Genomic DNA, 23,820 nt, shown 5'->3' on the forward strand with positions numbered 1-23,820 from the left:
GTTATTTATGTTCTCTCTCCAGGACTCTGACCCCAGGCTCCTAGTTTCCCTCAATGGATCAGGGTTGATAACACACTGGCAAAAACTTCATTATGTTGTCTTTTCCTCTCCTCACTCACAAGGCCCCTTCTCTCCCTCACAGGTACAAGGCTTGGACCCTTAACGTTCCTTACCTAATATAAGCAACCCAATCGGGAAATTCACCTAGGATGCCAACGTGCTGCAGAGGGCTGTCTCCCAAGAGTGTTCTTACTCAAAGCTCAATGTGTTACTATGAACAGGTGAAATTATAATCAGGGTCCTAGGCAGAGCAGTAATTTACAGAATCATAAAAATCATGAAACACTGGGCTCAACATTGAAAATATATTCAACCAGGAAAAAGAAAAGGAAATAAAAAAGAAACCTCCTCTTATGTAGGAATGAAATTGATCAGTGCTTGTTAACTTCATCCCTCTGACTGGTTTCAAAATGTTAACGGTCACAAATAAAAAGAAAAGCCACAGGTTTGCAATGTGGCAAGTGTTGATAATTTGTTCAGGGTGGCCTTCAAAAGGGATCTCACTGGATTTTTGGTTTTTTGTTTTCTACTATAGTTAGAATCTGGTAAACACAAAACCTGGAGTTACTATGTCACGGAATATTGGCAAATGTCTTAAAAAGCCGTAGTTTGTCAAAGAAATGGTATGGGGTATCCACTTGACTTTATATTCTAAAGCCAATAAGATAGGTACAAAGAAGTATTTTGAGAGAAACAGCCCCTGATGACTCTCTACGCTCCTACACATCTTCCATTTGTGAGAAGAAGGCAAGGCCATTTATTACCCAGCCATTTCTCAGCAAGCAACCTTGATGAAGGAGAAAACTTCTCCCCCTAAGACAAAAAATAGGCTTGCTTATTACTGCTTGCTAGAAAAGCAGTGGATTCCCCAAATGCAATGTTCGTCTCCTGTAACACAACTCACCTCAAGAGCAGACATCCATCCATCCGGCCCTCCAAATCACCCCTGTGGCACTGACAAGGGCAAGGAAACAGTCACAACATGCTGATTATTGTGCCAGGAGTAATAAATCCTTTATCTCTGACCCAGGCATCTCATGTCTTCTGAGCATCCATGAAGTAACAGGCTCAGTTTTTAGAGCCAAATTCTAGGCTCGACAAGGAGCTCAAGGCAAGCTAGTGACCATTTGAAAAAGTAATAAATCTAGGGGCAGGGCACATGGGCAGTTGGACTGTTAACTGACCAGGAGTTATAGCTTCCTCACTCAGAAATAACCAAAAAACCAGACTCTGGCAATTCTAAAGCAAAATGTGGTACATGAGAGCAGACACCCACATTCAAATCTGCCGCCCACCAGCTCTGAGACTTTGGGCAAGTTACCTAACTCACCTCCCTGTGCCTCAGTTTCTTCATCTGTAGAATGCGGACAATAGTACTACATACGCCAGAGGATGATTATGATTATTACTGAGTGAATTTATGTTAAGCACTTAGAACAGCGCATAGCACAGAGTAAACGCCAAGTATTTGCTATTATTACCACCATCTCTCAAAATTCAATGATTCTATGCCTCTACATAATGCTAATCATCCTAAGCCTTCATATAATGCAATGTTCCTTTATTTACAGCATATATTGTCAAGTAAAGTAAGGTGGAGAAAATGTATAGAATAGTTACATTTTATTCAAGAAAAAGGAGATATTAACATATAAGTGTATTTGGTTACATTTTTAATACAGAAAAATAAAAACCTAAAACAAACAAAGAATATAGCTACCTTGAAGGTGAGGGAAGGTATAGATAGACGTGACTGGTTTCAGAAGTTAGAATTCTCAGAATATTCCTGTTTTGTAGATTTGACTTTGAAACCATGTAGTTTACATAATTATAAAACCTTATATTTTAAGACGTAATCTATAAGAATCAAAAGCAACATGGAATAAGTTTAACTGCTCGTTGAATTAGAGTCCTAACCACACAGAGAGAAGCCATTTTAATAATTTTTACACACAGTAATATAACTATATATCCCTTATAGGATATACCTTAAGGACAAAAAGAACTAGAAAAAAAATCTTAAATTATTTTTGATAATCATTCTGATATTATGATTTATAAGAAATACATATTCCACAAAGGTGAAATGGGTGTCTTGTTATTCATAACTGAGTCCTTTCCATCACAATTGGGTTTATGTTAATGAAGGTGACTACTCATCCCACCCCAGGTGGGGCTGGTTGCCAGGAGAACCAACCATGTGATATGTGGTTAGAAGGTTGAAACTTTCAGTCCCACCCCTCCCACCCCCCATTTCTGGGGAGGGGAGAGGGGCTTGAGGTTGAATCAATGCCACTGGCAAATGATTTAGTCAATTACGACTATGTAACGAAGCCTCCATAAAAGTCCAAAAGGACAAATTTTTGGTCCCTTTTTCAGAGAGCTCCTATGTTGGGGAACCATAATGCTTCCGTGTGCCACTGTGCTGGGCCCCAAGCTCCTCTGTTCAGACCTCGCCCTATGTATCTCTTCATCTGGCTATTGATTCATATCCCTTAATATCCTTGTATAATAAATCGGTAATCTAGTTGAGTAAATGGGTTTTCCTGAGTTCTGTGAGTCATTCTAGCAAATTAATGGAACCAAGGAGGGGTCGTAGGATCCTATGATTTATACGCTTCAGTCAGAAGCAAAGGTGCAAATGACATCTGAAATGGAGGGAGGTCTTGCGGGACTGAGCCCTTTACCTGTGGAATCTGATTCTATCTCCGGGTAGACAGAGTCAGAATTGAGTTGATTTCTTGGACACCAGAACTGCCTGTTGGTGTGGGGAAGGCTCCACATGCACACGTTGGAACTGGGTCGGGGAACTCAAAGAGTTCCTGCTTTTCTTATTCCAGTACTACCTCAGGATAATAAAATAGTTGAAATGAGGAACATTCTCTTAATAGAAGTAATAAATGAAGAAGGAATGCTAGAATTTGAATGTTACCACTATCAAGGCCATGATCAACAATGGCTGTCAACACCATAGAAAGAGAGGGCCAGACACCATGTGACTTGTAATGGAAGTACACATCACCACCTAGAAGTGTTTTTTTGGCCTAAATAAATAAATAAATAAATAAGTAAATAAAATAACCTGAATCTGCTCAATCCTCTAGTCCTAACAACAAACTTACAAGAAATGCTAGTAGGAGACAGAACATGTTAAAAAGAATCACCCAGATTGTATAAAACTGCAGGAGAAATGATCCAGTTTCTTTATCTGGCAGGAAGAAAGAGAGAAAAACCTATAGATTTAAAAGATTTAAAAGATACTTAAGAGACAAGGCAACTAACTGCAAAGCATAGAGCTTTGGGAATCTCATTAAACATTTTTATCTGAGACAGCTGCAGAAATTTGAACACTGAGCAGTATTTGTTGATATTAAGAAACTGTTATTAATTCTTAAGGCATGACAATGATATTGTGATTATGTTTTTAAAGAGGTCTTATCTTTTAGAAATAAATACTAAATAGTTGCCCAAAAAATAATACATCTGAAAATTTCTGAAGCAATATATCTGAGATAATAAAGGAGAGAGGAGACTGGGTAGAGGTACATACAGATGAAACAAGAAAGGTCATGTGTTGATAATGATTGGGCAATGGGCACACTTAGGTTCAGTCAACTCTCTTTTTGGGTTTTCTTGGCCACTCTGCATGTGGAATCTTAGTTCCCCGACCAGGGACTGAATCCGGCCCCCTGCATTGGAAGCCTGAAGTCTTAACCACTGGACCACCAGGGAAGTACCTCAACTATCCTTTGTACTTTTAGACATGACTCAAATTTCCCATGATAATAAAAAAAAATCAGTTATTCTATAAAATCTCAATTGTGGGGTCAGACACAATCAGTAGACATGATGCTCAAATCTTATCACTCACTTACCGAGAGATATGACTTTGGACAAGATACTTCATTCTGCTGAGCCTCAGTTTCCTATGCTGTAAAATGGTCATGACTAAGATAAAATGAGGAACATAAGGGCAACGCTGAGCTCAAGGCCCAGAATATGGTATGCGCTCTCCCAGTGGAGCTGCCTACTACCCACAGCTTTCTAAGTCCTCACCGCTACAGATGGTAAGCTGTGGAGACTAATCTTCCATCCTTACTTTAAAAGTTTAATGGTCTGGGCTTCCCTGGTGGCGCAGTTGTTGAGAGTCCGCCTGCCGATGCAGGGGACACGGGTTCGTGTCCCAGTCCGGGAAGATCCCACATGCCGTGGAGCGGCTAGGCCCGTGAGCCATGGCCGCTGAGCCTGCGCGTCCGGGGTCTGTGCTCCGCAATGGGAGAGGCCACAACAGTCAGAGGCCCGCGCACCACACACACAAAAGAAGTTTAATGCTCATGGACTATTTGCTTGGTCAACTCCAACAGGAGTGAAATGATTCCATAAAAGAACATGCTTTGTCTTTGGTGTGATGAATAACAATCTACACACACACACACACACACACACACACACACACACACACACACGGCTAGGCCGTCCCTCTTGGGCTGGCCTCCGTGATTCACAGGAAGTCAACACCACCTGCCCAGCTGTACACACTACCAAGTTCCGAAACTGTTTCTCCCAGACATCCAGAGAGCCAGTTCAGACAGCACCTTCCTTTCTGAGTCTGGGTGAGAGGCATTTGTCATGTTATTTCCTTTCCTGGATAATGCATCACATCAGGGAACAGCATTTGACACCTATGAAACACAGAGCTTACACAAGTCCTTGCTTTGAGAACAGGAAAGGTTCTAACAGCAGCCACGGTTGGGAAGATAGCCTGTCTTTCTGCAAGGCACTGAGTCACTACTCATGCTTGTAAAATATTCCTGAGCACATCTGGTCAATATTTCCCCCTCCACATATAAAACTGTGGGTGCAGGTTCCTATTAGTCTGGTGTTTCATTCTGCCCTATCTTTCAAGCTCTTGCTTTTCATGACAGTTGCTGATAGAGTTTGCTGGGAACACCTTCCTTGGAGAAAGAAACCACCCCCCCACCCCACCACCCCCGTGCTCAAATCTCCACTTTATCTCTTATGGGGCGTGTTACTCAACCTGTGTCCTGATTTCCTCCCATAAAATGCAGACAATGAAACTTAAAAGATTATTTTGGGAATCACACCAGATAATATACTTAAAGAGCTTCACCAGTCTCTGGCACACAGAAAGTGCATATAAATGTTTGCCGATGTTATCACTACTCTTAACAGACTAGTACTGGGACTGATTCCTCCATGGATCCCCAGCACCTTGACTGACACATGGTAAGTTCTCAACCAATGTTTGTTAAATCAATGAGTGTGTGAATAAAATGTAGACAATTAAACCTGTCTCTACTTGTGAAAAAGCAGTCAAATTATTTTAAGTATCTCAAAAATGACAGTACTACTATCTTAGACACATGCATTATATCAATACATATAAGCATATTGTTATTATTCACTGGGAATGTAAGAAAATCCAATTAAATTCCATGCAGATGGCTTGGAATTTTTGTAACAAAGCCTCCAGAAAAATACACATCTCTCCAGGTTCGTACAGAACCTGCTTTGGAGCAGTGGCACCATGGAGACCATTTGGAGATATGCCAGACTGGACACAGTGAGACTCCAAAGTAGTAGTCATCGTTGTCCAGGTGAGAAGGGCTGAGAGTCTCTGGGGCAGTGAACGTACAGAGGAAACTGGGAGCCAGACACAAGGGATCTTCAGGAGTTATGACCAGTAAGAGGTGGTCGCTTTTAAATGCAGGGGTTGGGAGGGAAAGAACATGGTAAGTCAATGACAAAGCCAACTTGGGAGGAAATTCAGGAGTTGAATTTTGGCCTTAAACTGAGCTTGATACCCCAGCAGATGTCATTTAACAAGCCAGAAACAGGTTGCACACAGATGTTCATAGCAGCATTATTCACAACAGCCAAGAAGTAGAAGCAATCCAAGTGTCTATCAAGGAATGAACGTCTAAACCAAATGTGGTCTATATGATTCAGCCTTTACAAAGGAAATTCTGACACCTGCTATAACACGGATGAACCTCGAGGACATTATCCTAAGTGAAATGTCAGTCACCAAGAGACAAATATCACATGATTCCACTTATATGAGGTAACTAGAATAGTCAAACCCATAAAGACAGAAAGTATCGATAGTAGGGTAATTACCAGAGGCTGGGAGTTGTTTAACGGATACGGAGTTTCAGTTTTGCAAAATCAACGAGTTTCAGAGATCTGTTGCACAACAATGTGAGTATACTCTACTGAACAGCACACTTAAAAATGGTTATTACAGTAAATTTTACATTATGACTTTCTTTTACCACAATTAAAACTTTTAACTTAAAAAAGAGCTAGAAATATGCAGCTAGAGTCATGATCTGGAGGAGCTCACTTGCCCAACTTTCCAACTTTATTCCTAATTGATTCCTAGATTGAACACTTGGTCACTCACACCTGGTTTCTGCCCTCTGAACCCTCTCTCTACTCCCCCCAGGTAGACCAGTAAAAAATGGTCATTTGTCTACAGGCCACCAACAAAATCTCAGTAAAGTGAGGCTTGAAGACCTCGTTTTACTGTACCTTGCTTTATTGCACTTTGCAGATGTTGCCTTTCTTACAAATTCAAGGCAGCAACCCTGTATCAAGCAAGCCTATCGGAGCCATTTTTCCAATAGCATTTGCTCATTTCATGTCTCTGTCATGTTTGGATAATTCCTGCAATATTTCAAACCCTTCACCAGCAAAAAGATTATGACTTGCTGAAGACTCAGGTGATGGCTAGCATTCTTCAGCACTAAAATATTTTTTATTAAGGTATATACAGTTTTTTTAGACATAATGCTATTGCACACTTAATACACCAAAGTATAGCATAAACGTAACTTTCATATGCGTTGGGAAACCAAAAAAATCATGTAACTCATGTTATCACGATATTTGCCTTATTGCAGTGGCCTGGAATGGAACCCGCAATATCTCCGAGGTCTGCCTGTACAGGGAAGAGTGTTCAGCTACTTGGACATCATGTCCCCCACGGTGGCTAAAGGAGGGCTCAACCACTCTCTGAACCATCCTGTAACTTCCTTCTCCTCCTAACGCAGTTCATTTCCATAGATGTTCTATTCTTGAAGTTCTTCACAACCCCACTGGGCTGAACAATTGTGGAGGCTGATTATTTTCCCAGGATGAAAGGCCCTGGGAATGAACTTCTTGTAACTTGTTGATCTGTATTTGTTCTTTTTCTTTCTCCTGTGCTCATCCCTAATCCATGAAATCTTTCTTATCCTACCTTCTCACCAGTTTTGTCCCAGCTGTGGCCTAGTAGGTTCTAAAGTCACTCCCTGACTTACATGGAAAAGCAAGTCAGCTGAGCCGAGCCTGGGAGTGAAAACAACTGAAGTCCAAGTTGCAAAACAGAGATAAATGTACAGCAATTAAATGCTGCTAGGTCTCCAATGTAAACAAAACAGTCTGGTGAGTGAGTTTCTCTCACTCTACTACAGGGAGATTGTGAAAACAAGTCACTGGGGTTTTCTGGTGGGAAGAAAGCTTTATCTGACAAGAGTTTTAAAAACTCCCACTGGGAAGCCAGGCCCTGAGCAGCCTGCATCGATCAGACCTCTCCTGGTCTGGAAACTCATCACCATTTCATACTTTACTGCTAAAATAACCCATAGCTCTAGGTATTTTGTATACAAAACAAAGAAAGAGAGAGAGAAAGAGAGAAAGAATTAGGTAGTTGGGTTAAGCCATTTTTAATACTTGGCATAGCACAGTTGGGGTCCTATATTACCCTGGTGGGGCATCATAGTGTCTAAGGACAGGGGAGGGGAGCATATGGTGGTAAAGATATAGGGTAATGGAGACCAGGATTATAATCCAGGCCCTGCCACCTGCTAGCTGTATGACCCTGGACAAGCTGCTTAACCTCCCTCGGCCTCGGTCTCCTCATCCGTACACTGAGAATAACAACCCCTGTCTCTCTGGGCTCTAGTAGTTGGAAGCAAGGGCAACCACATGTAAGGTTCCCATTTCCTGTCTGTCATACAGCAGAGACTCCATCAATGAGAGCTAGTGTATTGTGTTACTGTGGTCATTATTCAAACCCATGGGTGCTTAATACGCTTGTCCAAATAAGCAGACAGCTGTTGAATTTTCTTGGTGACAACAAGGGATCCTAAAATTAAACACTCGCTCATGGCTAGTAACAAGGCAGTATTTACAAAGAATAAAATTAAAGCACCAGTGTGGGAGACATTTTGTCCTTTATACTGCCTGATGGCTTTTGAATCTTGTCTTTAGCCCCTGAACCACAGGCAATAATGCTTAACTTAAACCAATACAGTTGATCTGGCTCTATCAAGACAAGGTTCTTTCCCACGTGATGGAAATGTACAGACTGAGCCCAGGGCAGGTGAAAGGACTTGGATCTAAGAATAGACACCACTGGGTTTCCAAAGGTTCTGAGTGTCCATACACAATTTTAGAATCTATTAGATCCTTGCTGTGTTAATGAGGCCTCTTGCTGGGAATCCAAATTCCCTTTGTAAACTCCATTAACAACCCACAAGGCAGGTGGGCAGCTGTGAATGTGCTTATGGTAATAATGTCTTGCCCAGAAAAGGGAAGCAGTGGGAAATCACATCCATTTGCATCACATGCTTAGAACATTAGAGAGAAAGGGGGAAAAGCATGTCTCCTTGGAGAGAGATGAGGATGAGCTCAACTCCCAAGCCCCCCTCTACCTCCCATACCTGAAATAAGAGGCAATGGTAATTGGTAAAGACAATAACGAGGTTTCTCAAATGCAGCAAACCCAAAAACTTTGGGATAAATGTTTTACCCATAAAAAGTTTTCCAAGTTCATTTATGTCCTCAGATGATGTTTTTTATTGACATATACTTGATTCACAATATCATGTTAGTTTCTAGTGCACAGAACAGTGATTCGGTTATACACATATATTTTTTTTCGCAGATTCTTTTTCCTTATAGGTTATTACAAAATATTGAGTGTATTTCCCTGTGCTATACAGTAGGTCCTTGTTGGTTATCTATTTTATATATAGCAGTATGTATATGTTAATCACAACCTCCTACTTTATCCCTCCGCTCCCTTTTCCCCTTTCGTGTAACCAGTTTGTTTTCTATTGTGAGTCTCTTTCTGTTTTGTAAATACATTCATTTGTATCTTTTTAAAAATTTTTTTGGATTTGGCACTCTCACATGATTTTTTTGGGTCCCTCACAACTTTTTGCCTATTTGTTTGTTTTGCTTTTAATTGCCTCAAGAGAATTTTTCTTAGTAACACATGGAAAGTTTTGACTTTGAGGGTTCAGACTCTATTAATGATCCAAGTGCATTTTTAAAATGTTTTTGCTTTTAGAGCAAAAAAAAAAAAAAAAGGTTTTGATTTTCCTATCTGTGCATCAGTTCAAATCAGCACAAAAAATTTGCTGAATATTACCCAAAACACCCGTGGTTAGGCTGAAAGTAGGGATGGAAAATTTCAGCCGCCAAGGAATTTTTTGGGGGGTTGGGGTGGAGGGGGTAGCAGCACAGGAGGACGAGGGCTGACAGGGTGTCTCCAGTGCCACTGGGAACACATTCTGACTTCTTACCCACAGTTGCCTAAGCGATGCCCCAATGCTTCCTGTTGTAAGTACAGTGTCACCCCAGGGAGCAGAGCAAGTTGAGGGCTGAGCAGTGAACAACATTCCAGTCCCCAAATGCCATCTGTCACACCATACAGCATTTCACCTCTACTATCTTGGTTTATCTCACCCCAAGTCTCCTGTCATCAGGGTCTACTCAACATAAGGACTTTCAGTGGTTTTAACCTTTTTGGGGTCATGAATCTCTTTGAGAATCCAGGGAAAGCTTCCCCACAAGAGTGTACATACATCTCCATTACAACCTTAAAAAGTTGTGGACCCCTCCCCCTAAAGCACATCCAAAAACCTTTAGCTTCAAGCAGCCCATTTAAGAAGCCCTCAATTTCTCTTGATATTCTCCAGGCAGATTCATGAAGCCCAGCTCTCAAGACTACACCTAAGTTTCTATGAGTGTCTAAAATAGATAACCAACAAGGACCTACTGTATAGCACAGGGAACTCTGCTCAATACTCTGTAATAACCTAAATGAGTAAATAATTTGAAAAAGAATAGATACATGTAAATGTATAACTAAATCATTCTGCTGTATACTTGAAACTAACACATTGTTAATCAACTATACTCGAATATAAAATAAAAATTTAAAAAATTAAAAAGCAATAAAAGAAATTTTTATGAGTGTCCATGAGCCACCTAATGCTTTAGTATCTTCAGATGTTATCTGTATGTGGGCAAAAATACACACATGCATGCACACATGCCATACATACACCACACATACACAGCTTGGCAAAAATGAAATGGGAAAGCCGAGCTGGGATTGGAACATAATTCATTTAGCTTATTCATTCCTGACACTGAAGCCGTTAGAGGGAGTAAAGGTAGCTTTGGCGAGCATAGCCACGTAAAGAAACCAGGGTTGGTTATGTTTTTTCCATTCAATAAACAGCACCACTAAATGAGTTTCACATGCTCAACACTCTCCTGCCCACACAAGAAATTTGCTACTAAACACTTACTGTTCCTGCACAAAGACTATTTATTTTTAAATACTTTGACTTGTTTTTTGGGGGTGGGTGGGTGGGTTAGGGAGAAAGTGGAGGGGGCATTACTTTTGGCCTCCGGGTCCCTATCCTTCATCTTAAAAGTCTATGAAGTAAAGAAATGAAGAACTAAACCAGAACTTTTAACCTAATCCTTTTATTGGCCATATAGGGCCATGAGTTGATTAGTTCTTTAGAATACCTTGATATTATGAACAAGCTAGTGTTTTGACCATTGGATACCTGCCTTACATGTGGACAGAAACACTCATCCTTGTTGGAAGGTGCCTGGTCAAACCTCAAGAGGAAAGCAATCCAGTCCAACTCTGACATGACATGACTGGACATTTAAGCCTCATTAGGCAGGATCCTAATCCACAACACTTGACTACAAATGCTGGAAAGGATAATTTATGTGCTCAAGGGGATTCTAAGGGGAATGCTAATTGGGATGCAAGCTTCAGGCATAGCTGGATCCAGGGGGCCCTCTTGCCCTCTCTTTTCCCCTGGTCTACTTTCCTTTCCTGTCTTCATTCCTAGATCAAGTTTATTGCATGTGAAAATGAAGATGGACACTGGAATCTGTGGGCATTCAGAGGTGTTAGAGCTAGCAGTCCTAGAAGAGAAAGTGATCTCTCTCTCCCTGCCCCAGCCCTCCAGTCCATTTTTCAAACCTCATGGTGGACTCTGGTTGTCTCACTCCTTGGGCCATTCATTGCAGACCACAGCCTTTCTCTGTGTCATGATTGGACATGCCTGGACCACATGATCATCTCTGCAGCCCACAAGAACCTCCTGGGATGGGGAGAGGCAGTTTCCCAATGAAAACAATGAGGTTCTAGACAGACAAAAGCAAACATCCACAAAAAAGACTCTTATGTGAGGCATTTTAACACTAAAGAATTCTCTAGCAATGAAGAACTCACTTCCCACTGAAGAGGAAGGACATTCACTTATAGTAATCCCTAATCTAACAATAGCAAGTCACAATCCAGAAACCAAGCCCTTCATGGTGTCTGCTCTCACAGAAAGCTTCTTGTGGGTGAAAGGAAAAAAGGAAGTAAAGCCAATACTATGGTAAGAAAGGAGAAATAAATAGTCTAGAAATAACTGAAGAAAAAAAGGTTGCATGCTATTCAGGAAAATACCTCAAAATCTTTCATTTAAGCATAATACTTGCATTATAGTTGAAAAGAAAAATAGAATGTGTCTGCTTTCACTAGTCAGGTGCAGTAAAGGCTGGTAGTAAAGAAGTAACGAACAGTAGACTTTGAGGAACTTATGGAAGGAAAATTCCCTCACGTGCATCTTTACCTTCCCCACGAATCTTCTCTAGGTCAGGCTGGGCCTCTGGTCTTTCTTCCTATCACACATTATGATGCTGTGTTCTAAAATCCCTGAGCAAAGATGCTCTCTCACACACAGTAAACATCCACAGGCCTCAATCAGCTCCAAGTGGTATCGGTTTCTGCATTCCAATGTTCCCTTCAGGGAACCCTCAGGAGGATTCTTCTTCCTCTGCCCATGCTTAGCTGGGAGAAATGGTTTCCTTTCTTTTCCATTCTGAAGTTCCCATTCTTATGAGGCAGGAGCAAAGCCTCAGCCAGGACAGCACACTGGGAGGCCGGCTCAGCAGTGGTCCTCCACTCATTTCTGCCACTGTGTCCTGAGTTTGGGAAAGAGCCCTACCCCTTCCCCCAAGCAAATGCATATCATTCAGAATCACAGCAGATAACACTACTTATTCTGGTTGTGGCATTCATGATGTGCAACTGCTTTCCTTCCTTCCTTTTTTCCTTTCTTATTTAATTTATTTGCTACTCAAAAGGCGAATGCCATCTGAAACTGATGGTCTGGAGCAAAGAACTGCAAAGAGCAAGGCACCGATGTGCTCAAGCTGCAAGCTGGCTTCTGTGATCGTTGAGCCACAGAGGGTTGGGAGACGATTGCAGGGTGCAGGCAATTCACTCCACTTGAAAAATATGCATTTCCAGTCTCTCTTAAAAATCAGAAGATCTGGCAAGATTGACTTTGAGTTCCCACAGGGCAACAGTGGCTGAGGACAAGCCAAGGGCCTTTGGTTCCCCAGCCTCCACAAAGCCTGCTTTCCTCATTTGCTAGCTGAGCCCTAGCAGGACTTAGGATTGCTACCCTGAGCAGATGTGGGAGAGGGCTGCAAAACGAGGGCACCAACGCTCACAGCCCAGCCCAAAGCCTCTTTTCATGACACCCTTCATTTATCTTCTGGAAAAATCCACAGCAAAGCCAACAGGCTGGTTTCCAGCTCCCACTGAATCTATCCAAACTAACCTGAGCTTTCTTTAGTAAATGTGGATGAGGCTACAGTCACCAAAATATCCATCACCTAAATGTCCAATGAACTCATTCCAGATTTTCTAGATTAACAAAATAGTATGCAGTCATCTAAAATGGTGTTTACTGTTTATGATACACAGAAAGGTTTATCATTGATAAAAAGCAGGTTTACCTAGAGTATGGGCTTAACTAGGTGAAAGTAAATACAAACAAAAAAGGCTGGAATGAAATATACCTAAACATTGACAATAATTTTCTATAGGTATCTGCTTACAAATTATTTATGTTTTCTTATTCTGTTTTATTGTTTTTCCCAATTTTACTAAAACAAGAATACATTCTTTCAAAAACTGAACTAATATTAAGAAGTAAATTAAGAAGTAATGTGCTGGAACCCAGAAAGCCAATAAATATATCCCACTGGCGCAATGGCCATACTGTGGGGTGCCTCCGACTTAATACAAGCCAGACTGCCTGCTGCTCGGGACAGCTCTAGCACTTTCTGTACTTTGAGATGAGCCACAGGAAGGGGTGTGCAGGCAAATAAAGAGCCCTGCTGATCTAATTCAGGATGGAAGAGGTTGCTCTTCTCAGATCTACTGGATGGATTGCATCACAGGCTGAAAATCAAGATCCAACCACTCTTGTCAAAAGACCTGCCCGTGTATTTAAGTAAGTCAATCGCTTATTCCTGCCTCCGTTTCTACATTTGGAAATGGAGATGATACGACCACAAAGATGAACAGGACAGCGTTTATTGACCTCCACCACAACGTGATACCTAATGTCCAGGCAAAGCCTCGCTTGGTAGATTCCAGGCTCATTTTACTGATGAGGAAACAGGTTCAGGTCAACTGGAAATGTGTCCGAAATCCTGGTGGGCAGGTCTATGGAGGAGCTAGGATTTGAATCTCAAGACTGTCCGACTCCAGCGCCCAAGCTCAGAGTCTTGCCCAAGGTCACTGAGGCAGTGAGCACAGCAGTGTTTCCATGAATCAAGGGGCATGAATTATGAGTGGCTGAAAACGAACAAGAAACATCCACCAGCCCGGGAAATATGGAAGTGCCAGATAAGAGCCACACGCATGTCTCCTAGCAAGTTGCTAAAACACACTGAAAATGGCATGTGACCAGCCGCTGGGGAGAGGGACCGGAACCCAGACAAAACAAATTGACGTTTTACAGCCTCATTTATTTACAAAATAAAAGGAATTAACAAGGGAAACTTCAATATCAATGAAGTTGCAAGAATATAATGAGCTGTGCTTGCTCCCGAGAGGGATGGCTTTTTAATTATTTTTTCAGATGAACTGCAGTCACAGTGTATTTGATCCATACCCGACCCACACTCTTTGGAGAGTTAAAACACATTTTTCCCCAATGTCAAGTTAAAATAAAAACTCATCAGAAACAAAATAACTCTGGGCTCCCAGGGCTCCGAAGAGAAATTTAGTTCTGTTCGGTTGCTGCCTGGTATTAGTGACCTTTGTGCTAAACAAACATTTGGCAGATGAAATCTGAGAATAATTCTCTTTGCATCATTAACCGGAATGTGGAGGTCTCCACTGGGTTTCAACAGAAGTGATAAACAAAGAAAAGTGTGACACATTCATGTCTAATATATGTGCCTCCCGACTTGGAGGAATTGCTCTGTGTATTTGGGTACCCTGCGAGGATTCCATTCTGGGGAAGGCAGAAGCCCTCCTCAAAGAATCCCCTTCTTCTAGTTGGCCCCTGCTCTATACAGCCTCCTCTCTGTCTCCATATCTTCCCCTGTGTGTGTGTATGCATGTGTGTGTTGGTATCACATGTATATCTGTCTGCCAGACACTCACACGACTCAACACAATCTACTTTCACCTTGATCCCATTCTGCATTTTTAAAACATCATCATCCACATGTAATACAACTGCACAGAACTATACACACACAGAAACACACAAACGAGTGCACATAAAACGGATAAAATCTGAATAAACCCCATGAATTGTACCCATGTTCATTGCCCGTTGTTTTTTTTTAAAATTTATTTATTTATTTATTTTTGGCTGCATTGGGTCTTTGTTGTTGCACGCAGGCTTTCTCTAGTTAGGGCTAGCAGGGGCTACTTATCGTTGTGGTGCACAGGCTTCTCATTGTGGTAGCTTCTCTTATGGCAGAGCATGGGCTGTAGGCACACGGGCTTCAGTAGTTGTGGTTCGCGGGCTCTAGAGCGCAGGCTCAGTAGTTGTGGCGCACGGGCTTAGTTGCTCAACGGCATGGGGGATCTTCCCGGACCAGGGCTCGAACCCGTGTCCCCTGCATTGGCAGGCAGATTCTTAACCACTGAGCCACCAGGGAAGCCCCATTGCTCGGTTTTGATACTGCACTACAGTGATGCAAGATGTTACCACTGGGGGAAAAATGGATGAGGGGTACAGGGAACTTCCCTGCATTTTGCAACAACTTGTGATTCTATAATTGTGCCAAAATAAAACATTTTTTAAAACTACATCCTCAAATAATTCCTTGAGTACTTGGAAAAAAGAAACAAACATGGCAATGAAGTTCCTTATTGAAAAGTTAGGACAAAAGAGGCAGGAGTCTCAGCTTGTTTGGTACTGGTCCTCTTGGTACCTGTTATGGGCTGAATCATGTCCCCCCCATAAATTCATATGTATAAACCTTAACCCCCAGTACCTCAGCATGTGACTTATTTGGAAATAGGGCCTTAAAGAGGTAGTTGAGGTTAAATAAGATCATATGGGTGGACCCTAATCCAATCTGACTGATGTCCTTTTAAGAGGAGGAAATTAGGACACACAAAGAGACACCAGCGATAGGTGCACACAGAAGGAAGACCATGTGAAGACACAGGAGGAGAAGGCACCATCTGCAAGCCAAGGAAAGAGGCCTCAGAGGAAGCCAACTCTGATACCTTGATCTTGGGCTTCCAGCCTCCATAACTGTGAGAAAATAAATTTCCATTGTTTAAGTCACTCAGTCTGTGGTATTATATTATGGCAGCCCTAGCAAAGCAATACAGTACCCAAATCCTGCATGCCCCATTCACCTGTTTCTGTCCCCTAGTAACAAGCCCTCCAGCCTTAGCATCCCTCGTAAAGAGGGAAACAGTGGCTGAGTGTGGCAGGAAACTGCATCAAGTAAGGAACGGAGGTCCCAGCACAGAAGAGTCAAATTTCAGGTGACCTTCCCTGCCCGTGAGAGGCTAGTGCTCAGCCAGCTGTGGAGTTAGGACCCAGAGGGCAGAACCAGAGACAGTGTGTGGAAAGTTGTAAGGAGACAGATTTCCAACACAACATAAGGGCAATTTCCTAATGGCTATCATGATTCCATATGATACGAACAGCGAAGTGAGGGTAGGTTGTCCACAGCTCTGGTGAGAGGTGAGCAGAACACGGGATCCATCAGCTCTGATCTGTGCTGATCTCTACTTAAAGCACCATGAAACAGGGGCACAACCTCCTTCCAGAACCCTGATGTGAACTGTTAGCCAGACCCCCCTTCTTTCTCCTCCCCCTCCTTCCTCCTCCCAACTCTCTATTCTGCCTTCACACCCGTTCTCCATTCCCATCGCACCTCTCCCCTTGGATTTGAGACACACGGCTCTCCTCTCACCTTCCTGACTCCTCTGATATCTATTTCTCAAAGACTTCAGGCTGTCTTGCAGAATGCCCCTACTTGCACTTGACCCCCTGGAGCATCCACCAGCCCTCTGCACCCAGCACCACCCACCCCAGCCTTGTCACAGATCCCAGATGTACCTGGAAAAAACATCACTCTCATACCTGGGGCTCAGCCCCATTCATTATCTTAGACAAGTTACTTAACCTTTCAGAAGCACAGATCACCTGTCTGCTTCGTTTATAACAGTAAAATGTAAAAAACAAAACCCATGTCCAACGATAGAGGGCATTAAATATTCCAGTATAGATCCACAAGGGAATATTCGTATGCAGAAAGAATATCATCGAAGAATATTTAGTGACATGGGGAAATGTTCATGAAATATTAAGAGAGGAATACAGTAGCAAAACATTATTATAAACACATTTTTTTTGTGTGTAGAAAACCATACCGATGCAGAAAAAAGGATTTTATATAACCATAAAGCTAAGGGTAATTATTCTTCAATGATTCTTTTCCTATACTTCCAAAGTTGTCAACAGTGAACATGTAATACTTTTTAACTAGAAATAAGGTTATTTAAAAAAAAATCCTTACCACTCTCATTTGGAGCTTTTTCCTCCCCAAAGGGGGGGGGGGAGACAAAACAAGGCACCAACTAATTGCCATAGCAATCTAACGAAAGGACCCAGTGAGTCCATTACATTAGCCTACTTACTCTTGCCTACAATACAACCGGCTGTACTTTGAACTCGGAGAAGCAGGGCAGCTAAGAAAACTGAGCTCATGGGAGGTCACAACATGGGCTAACAGCACGAGTAATTCCCAGAGGGTCGATTGGTGGACCCCACTGACGCCACCATATCAAACGGTTCTCACTGCCACTCTGCTCCATCAGTCTCTCTGGGAAGAAGGCAGGCCACGTGACACCCACGGGTCACCGTCCCGCCACGCTGTGAGGCTTGGCTCCACGTTGTGTGGTCCTGAAAAGCCTGCCAGCAGAGCCGCATCCCCATTCATTGGGTTTTGTCCCCTGGTAATGAGCTCCCCTGGCTCCCTCCCCAGGCTGGGCAGGAATGGCCAGAGAACGGTGCCAGCAGGAGAAGCCCCTTGTGAATGACCATCAAGGAATCCAGGAGTTTGGCAGCGACTCAGCCACTAGAAGTTGAAGCAAATAGCCACTTGGGTGGAAAATATCAGCTTGATTTAATATGGAATGCTTCCCTTTCCCCGCTAGCTGTAGCGGGTCTAGGACATGGCCATAGTTGTGCTGAAGGCACCCAGCTGGTGATCCAGGGGCAGGGCTTGTCACCAGTGGCCTGTGGCCAGATAGCTGCATGGTTATCATCCCCTTCCCTGCTTACTTGCACAGGAAAAGAGCAGCTGTGAACAACCTGTGCTTCACACGTGCAAGATTTAGAAGCCTTTCAATCTCCGGTTTACACTCACATGTCAGGCATATGATCGGATGGCTAGCTATGGGCCTCTCTCTCCTACCAGCTCTGCAAGAGCTGGAACCAAGGGGCACACATGCTACTCTACCCCAGTGGATACCATCAACACCCACAGTCCCAGCACCAGTCCCTTCAGACCGTCTTTCTCTTGCAGGGAGTTAAGAGGCCATAAGTCGTACCAATCCCACTCAGCAGGCTCCCCCAAACACTTCCCGAAGCCAAATTAAGTGGCTTCAGAAACTAGCTCCCTATTAGAGGAGATAAATGCTAAAACAGTCCCATGATCGCAAACACTTTTTATGACCTGTACAATAAATGACTGAACCAGTTATGCTCTGCATATGCACGGTCTTTTTAAATTGTTCCTGGAGAATTCAAACCAATCATGGAATAAAAGGCCACCTACCGAGGCCAATCTGTGCAGAAAGCTTGCTCTCTGTTGCTCCCTGTAAACACAGACCCAGGAAACAAGTTCAGAAGCACTTAGAAAGGCCATCTCCACAGTCCTGTACCGTCATGTTTTGGAATTTGGCCAGATGCCACCAAGATGCCCACACACCACACCAAAAGACACTCCCAACTCTGTGAATGTTGAACTATCATAGAGGAAAAGGATGCCCAATTAGAAATTGGGTCGAGACTTTCCTCCTACCAAAGACTCACTGTAAATCCCAGAAACAAGGTCTCAGACAGAGAGGCCTGTGCCTGGTAGGGTCAGCCCTGTGGCCCAGGCCTCCACCTCCCACAAAACCAAAATGAGTCCACATCCTAAAGCTTTGTACCGACAGACCAGGCCCCATCCAGTGCCAGGAAATACCACAGCCTAACTCATCAGGGCAGACTTCTGGAAGAGGGCTCTGAGCCTGATGCTCCAGGCAGGGGCCCCCAAGCAGAGATGATTTACCACTGGTGTGACTTCAGGAGGCATTCTGGGGAGACATTTTTCTACTTGATTTCCTCATCAGAGACAAGAACTCAGTTTTTCACTCCCCATTTCCTTCCATGTGCCCTGATTTATCTACTTGCTGTTACTGCTACCAAAAAAATATCTTATCCTAGGGTCCTAGAGTGATATCAGTCAGGTCAGAGACCAATGGCCCGGATGGACCTGGGGAGACTGTTTTGGCTACATGCTGTGGCCCATGTCCTGGTCTGCAACAGACTCACGAGGAGGGGCTTTCATTGAAGCCTTAAAAGCATCAAAATGTAAATGATTTCCTTAGACCCCTCTCCCCACTGTGTCCACCTTCACACACAATTATGGAAACCCCTAACCACAGGGAGAAGTGACTAGCCATCTTCGGCCTGAGCAATCTCCTCTTCTACTTTGTGTTCCATAGGTAGGTCCACAGGTGCTCCATCCCTTGGATGGGGAGATACATATTCTCCACCTTTCTTTCCTAGAGCCTGTTCACAGAGGGCTGAGACATACGACATATTTATTCAACAAAGTCATCTACGCCACAGCTGGGACAGAAAGTCACGGAGGAAAATTAGCATTCAGGTGTGTAGCTGGTCTGAACCCTCCTGTCTCAGAAAGCTTGGGCAGTGTATGGTGGAAACTTGGCAGATAGGAAGCTTTTTGACAAATTCTTATCAAATTCTATTTTAACCTAAACTTCATATTATAATTAACTTTATACTCCAAGGCACACAGTGTTTGGGAAGCACAAAGCTTCCGTGGGTGGATATAATTTTTTCAGAGCTTAGCACCCAGTGACTGGGGTCTTGTCATACAATCCAACAGCTTGTGGGAGGCAAAATTAAACTTGGTAAACAAGACATGGAGATGCTCGGCAGGCCATCCCTCACCCTACAAATGACCACGCAGCAGTGCCTAGAAGCAGTGACTAAGGAGCCACATTTACTGTAAGTGTAATTCACCACTTGGATGTTTCTTAACCCAACACCTGCAAATGGCTTCCATCCTTCCAGTACAAAATAGCAGAAATCATTACAGCACAAAACATTTTTTCAAAGTTCACATGTACCTTATTTCTTCCCAAATATGCAGTTCTAGTGCATACCCCGTTACAGAAAAAAAAAAAAAAAAAAAAATTACGAAAAGTTACCAACTTTGAATAATACCAAATGCTGGGCATGCAATCCCCTTTCTCTTTGAGCTTCAATAAGACAATGACCCAGGAGATCATTTTGATGATTAAAAACAGGGTTCCCAATGTGTAGATCCCCAAGTATTCCTCGGTGGCTAATGCCGAATTGCCCAAAGTCCAAACACACACAAAAAGGCAGATAAACAAACATAAAACTTCCCCTGACCATGGCTTCCCACTCAAGGTTTACTGAGGCTCTAGCACAGCGGAGGTCAAATTCTGCTGCACATTGGAATCATCTGGGGAGCTTTTTAAACACTACATGCCCAGGATGCACCACAGACCAACTACCCCGTAATTTCTGGAGGAGCAACTCGGACATCAGCATTTTCCAAAACACCCGAGATGTGTAGCCAAGTCTGAGAATCAGTGCTCCGGGAAAATTAAAACTTCAGGGGCCCACGCTTCCTTCTTCTGTTAACATACCCTGGTTACTGACACAGAATCAACCAAAATGGAACTGCGCCCCTGGCTCTGGGGCAGCTCCTTACCTATGTAGAGCGAGGAGTCCTTCCTCCGCACGTGGTCGTCGATGTAGGAGACACCCAGGGGCTGCACGGGGGTAGCACCGATGCCCAGGAGCACCTGGGCCCCAATGAGCAGCAAGTACATCATGTTGGTGGCGGTCCGGCTGCGGCAGATGAGGTCCGGGTCGGGCCCCTGGTCCCCGCCCGAGCCGTTGGCGGCGCAGACATCGCGGCCCTCGGCACCCCAGCGGATCTCGCCCGCCTCGTACTTGTACTGGTGGGTCAGGAACTCAGGCAGCGCCGACAGCAGCGCACCCAGGGCCATGACGATGCCTCCGCAGCCGATGAGGCGCGGCCTGTGCCCGCGCGCCCCGAAGTAGCTCACGAAGAGGATGAGCGCCAGGTTCCCGATCTCGAAGCTGCTGGCGATCACGCCCACGTCGGCGCTCTGGAGGTTGAACCTCCGCTCCAGGGTAGTAAGGACGCTCACCTGTGGGGTGCAAAACGCAATCTCAACGCCAGTGCTGATGGAAACCACCTGGGAGGCCTCCTTCCCGTGGCGCAGCACACCTGCCCATCCCGGATCCTCCCGCCTTGCAGTTATTTGTTTTGTTTTGTTTTGTTTTGTTTTGGCCAGCTGTGCCAAGTGATTTAAACCTTAAGAGTCCAAAAACCGTTTACTTAGTATGATAACCCTAATTTAATGGTTAAAGAATTAACTTCCATTGGGGAAGAAGTTTTCCTTGGCATCTGTTTCCATTCTGAAAGATTCTGCCTCACTGCATATGAACGACCTCCGCATCTCCATGGCCGACACCATTTAAGGCTCATGAGTCCTGTGAAAGTCCTCAAGTCCACGGCTTTCACAGGCTCTCTCCGAACTACATCTTATTTATGAAGTCCATGCTGGAGGATATAGGGTCCACGGGCTTTTTACCAGGAGGTTATTAGCAAAGCATATTGAATAAAACAAAAACACAAGGAAACAAAAACCTGGGAGGGGAGCAAAATGGACAAGCTAGATTAGCTCATTAGGATAATCATTAGCTCTTCGCTTCCTTTTGGAAATTTCCAAACAGTGGACATTTCCCTAGAGGTAAAGACATCCCTGAATCCCTGACTGTTCTGTGCACTCTAGCCCCACCGAGGTCCCTCGGGTGGTATAGTTTGATGACTTTCCCCACCTTTGCATCCTTGTCTGCCCTTCACCTGTTTAACAAATATCTACTGAACATCTGCTGTTGGCTTCACAATGCCCTAGACACAAAAGACAGAAACAGGAAGAAGGGATGACACCTGGCCTCAAAGATGCCACCTAGCAGAAAGGTAGACATGTATGTTGGTTACATTTTACATTCAGGATGCAAAATCACAGTAGGAGGGTCAAGAGGAGATGCATCATTTTAAGGGCCCTTGAGGTGGAGAGAAAATGCAAATGGCCTCCCTGTCCTGCTGTTTGCAGGTTCCACGCAGGGTATTATCAGCAAGACAGGAGTCCCTGTTGTAGGAGTCCTAGTTGGGCAGGGAAGAACACTCCAGGCAAAAGGAATAGGGCGAGCAAAAGTTGGGTGGCATGATTTCATAATGGAATGGAACGTACATAGTGAAAAGATAGGCTGGCAACAGACCATAAGGGACTACAGAGGCCACCCTAAAGGAATTAGACAATCCCCTACAGTGTGGTGGAGAGAATGCAGAGCCTGGAGGGAGGAGCAACTGGTTTGAATCGCACCTATTATTTCCTTAATTAGCTCTGTGACTTTGGTCAAGTTAACTTAACCTCTTCAAGCCCTGATTGCCATGAAATAGGAATAATAATGCCTACCTGGCAGGATGGATGCAAAGATTAGACATAATGTATGAAAAGTCTGTTAGCACAGAGCAGGCTTTCCCTACATGGCCAGAGAGCATGGAGAGAGGTGGGGAAGCTGAGGGGTGCAGAACCAAAGCTCTGGGGTCAGAAAGCCTGGGGCCATTGTGACTGTGTGACCTTGGGCAAGTCACCCCATGCTTTCACTGTCCCATCTGTAAAATAGGTATGAGTGCTACCTCTTAGAGCTGGTGCCAGGCGTAAACACATGTATGTATAAATGCTAGGTAAAGGGCTTCCCTGGTGGCGCAGTGGTTGAGAATCCGCCTGCCGATGCGGGGGACGCGGGTTCATACCCCGGACCGGGAAGATCCCACATGCTGCGGAGCGGCTGGGCCCGAGAGCCATGGCCGCTGAGCCTGTGCGTCCAGAGCCTGTGCTCCACGACGGGAGAGGCCACAACAGTGAGAGGCCCGCGTACCGCAAAAAAAAAAAAAATAATTAAAAAAAAAAAATGCTAGGTAAGGGCTATTCACAACAATGATCACCGTTTATCCTCGGGTATGGGGAACAGCAAAGGCTCTAAAACCATGAGTGACTCAGGTATGGTCAGAGTGTGGAGAATGGATGGAGTGGAAGACTGCAGGATTGAATGCCAGCGGAGAAAAAGGCTGGACTATTATTGAGAGAAGGGAGAAGAAAAGGTCAGTACCGTGGCAATGGAAATGAACAGGAAAATCTGAGAAGCGTCATAGAGGCAGCATTACATCTTTGGGGGGATTTGGCTGCCTCTGCTGAGTGACTGGGCATGTGCTGCTAAGGAAAGTAAGGAAGAAGAGTCAGTAGATCTAGCCTTCCTCCAAATGTATAAATATGGGCACTGGTGTCAGCATCCCTGCATCCACAGCCTCTCTACAATGTCCACATACACACACACACCTGTACTGATTAGCATGCCTCTATTCTATTTACCTTTATTATTAAAAAAAGACACTAGCCCAGTAATTCCTGTAGCCTCATTTCAACCCCACACATTTAAAGACTCCTTTAACCCAGGGGTTTTCAATGCTACCTTCAGATTGGATGCGCTACCTTCAGATTGAATGCACTTGGGAAAGCATTTAAAAATTTCAGATGCCTGGTCCCTCCATGAGTTTCTAAGCCAGGGCAACCTGGGTGCTGGGATGTTGTTAAAGCCCCCCCAGATGATTCTATGTGGGTTAGCACAGCGCTAACACAACAACACAAACTACAGCCTTTCCATCAGCCCTGGGCCTGGGGATGAGCTATGCAGGGCAGTACTCAACACTGGTGCAGGTCCCTGTTCATGACCAAAG

General features: G+C 44.0%; 1 protein-coding gene across 3 annotated transcripts in view; it reads right to left on the bottom strand.

The window, feature by feature from the left end:
• The window catches only part of SLCO3A1 (solute carrier organic anion transporter family member 3A1), a 345,269-nt gene that overhangs the window by 249,490 nt on the left and 71,959 nt on the right, over positions 1-23,820 (bottom strand). For all 3 annotated transcript variants that reach the window (XR_010839766.1, XM_059059268.2, XM_059059267.2), the window contains exon 2: positions 20,698-21,163. Coding sequence is in view for 2 of the 3 variants with exons in the window: in XM_059059268.2 (XP_058915251.1) it covers positions 20,698-21,163 (466 nt within the window). In the remaining variant the exon portion in view is untranslated. The remainder of the gene's footprint in view (positions 1-20,697; positions 21,164-23,820) is intronic.

This window comes from Kogia breviceps, chromosome 3 (genome assembly GCF_026419965.1).
Source record: "Kogia breviceps isolate mKogBre1 chromosome 3, mKogBre1 haplotype 1, whole genome shotgun sequence".
Lineage (NCBI taxonomy): Eukaryota > Metazoa > Chordata > Mammalia > Artiodactyla > Physeteridae > Kogia > Kogia breviceps.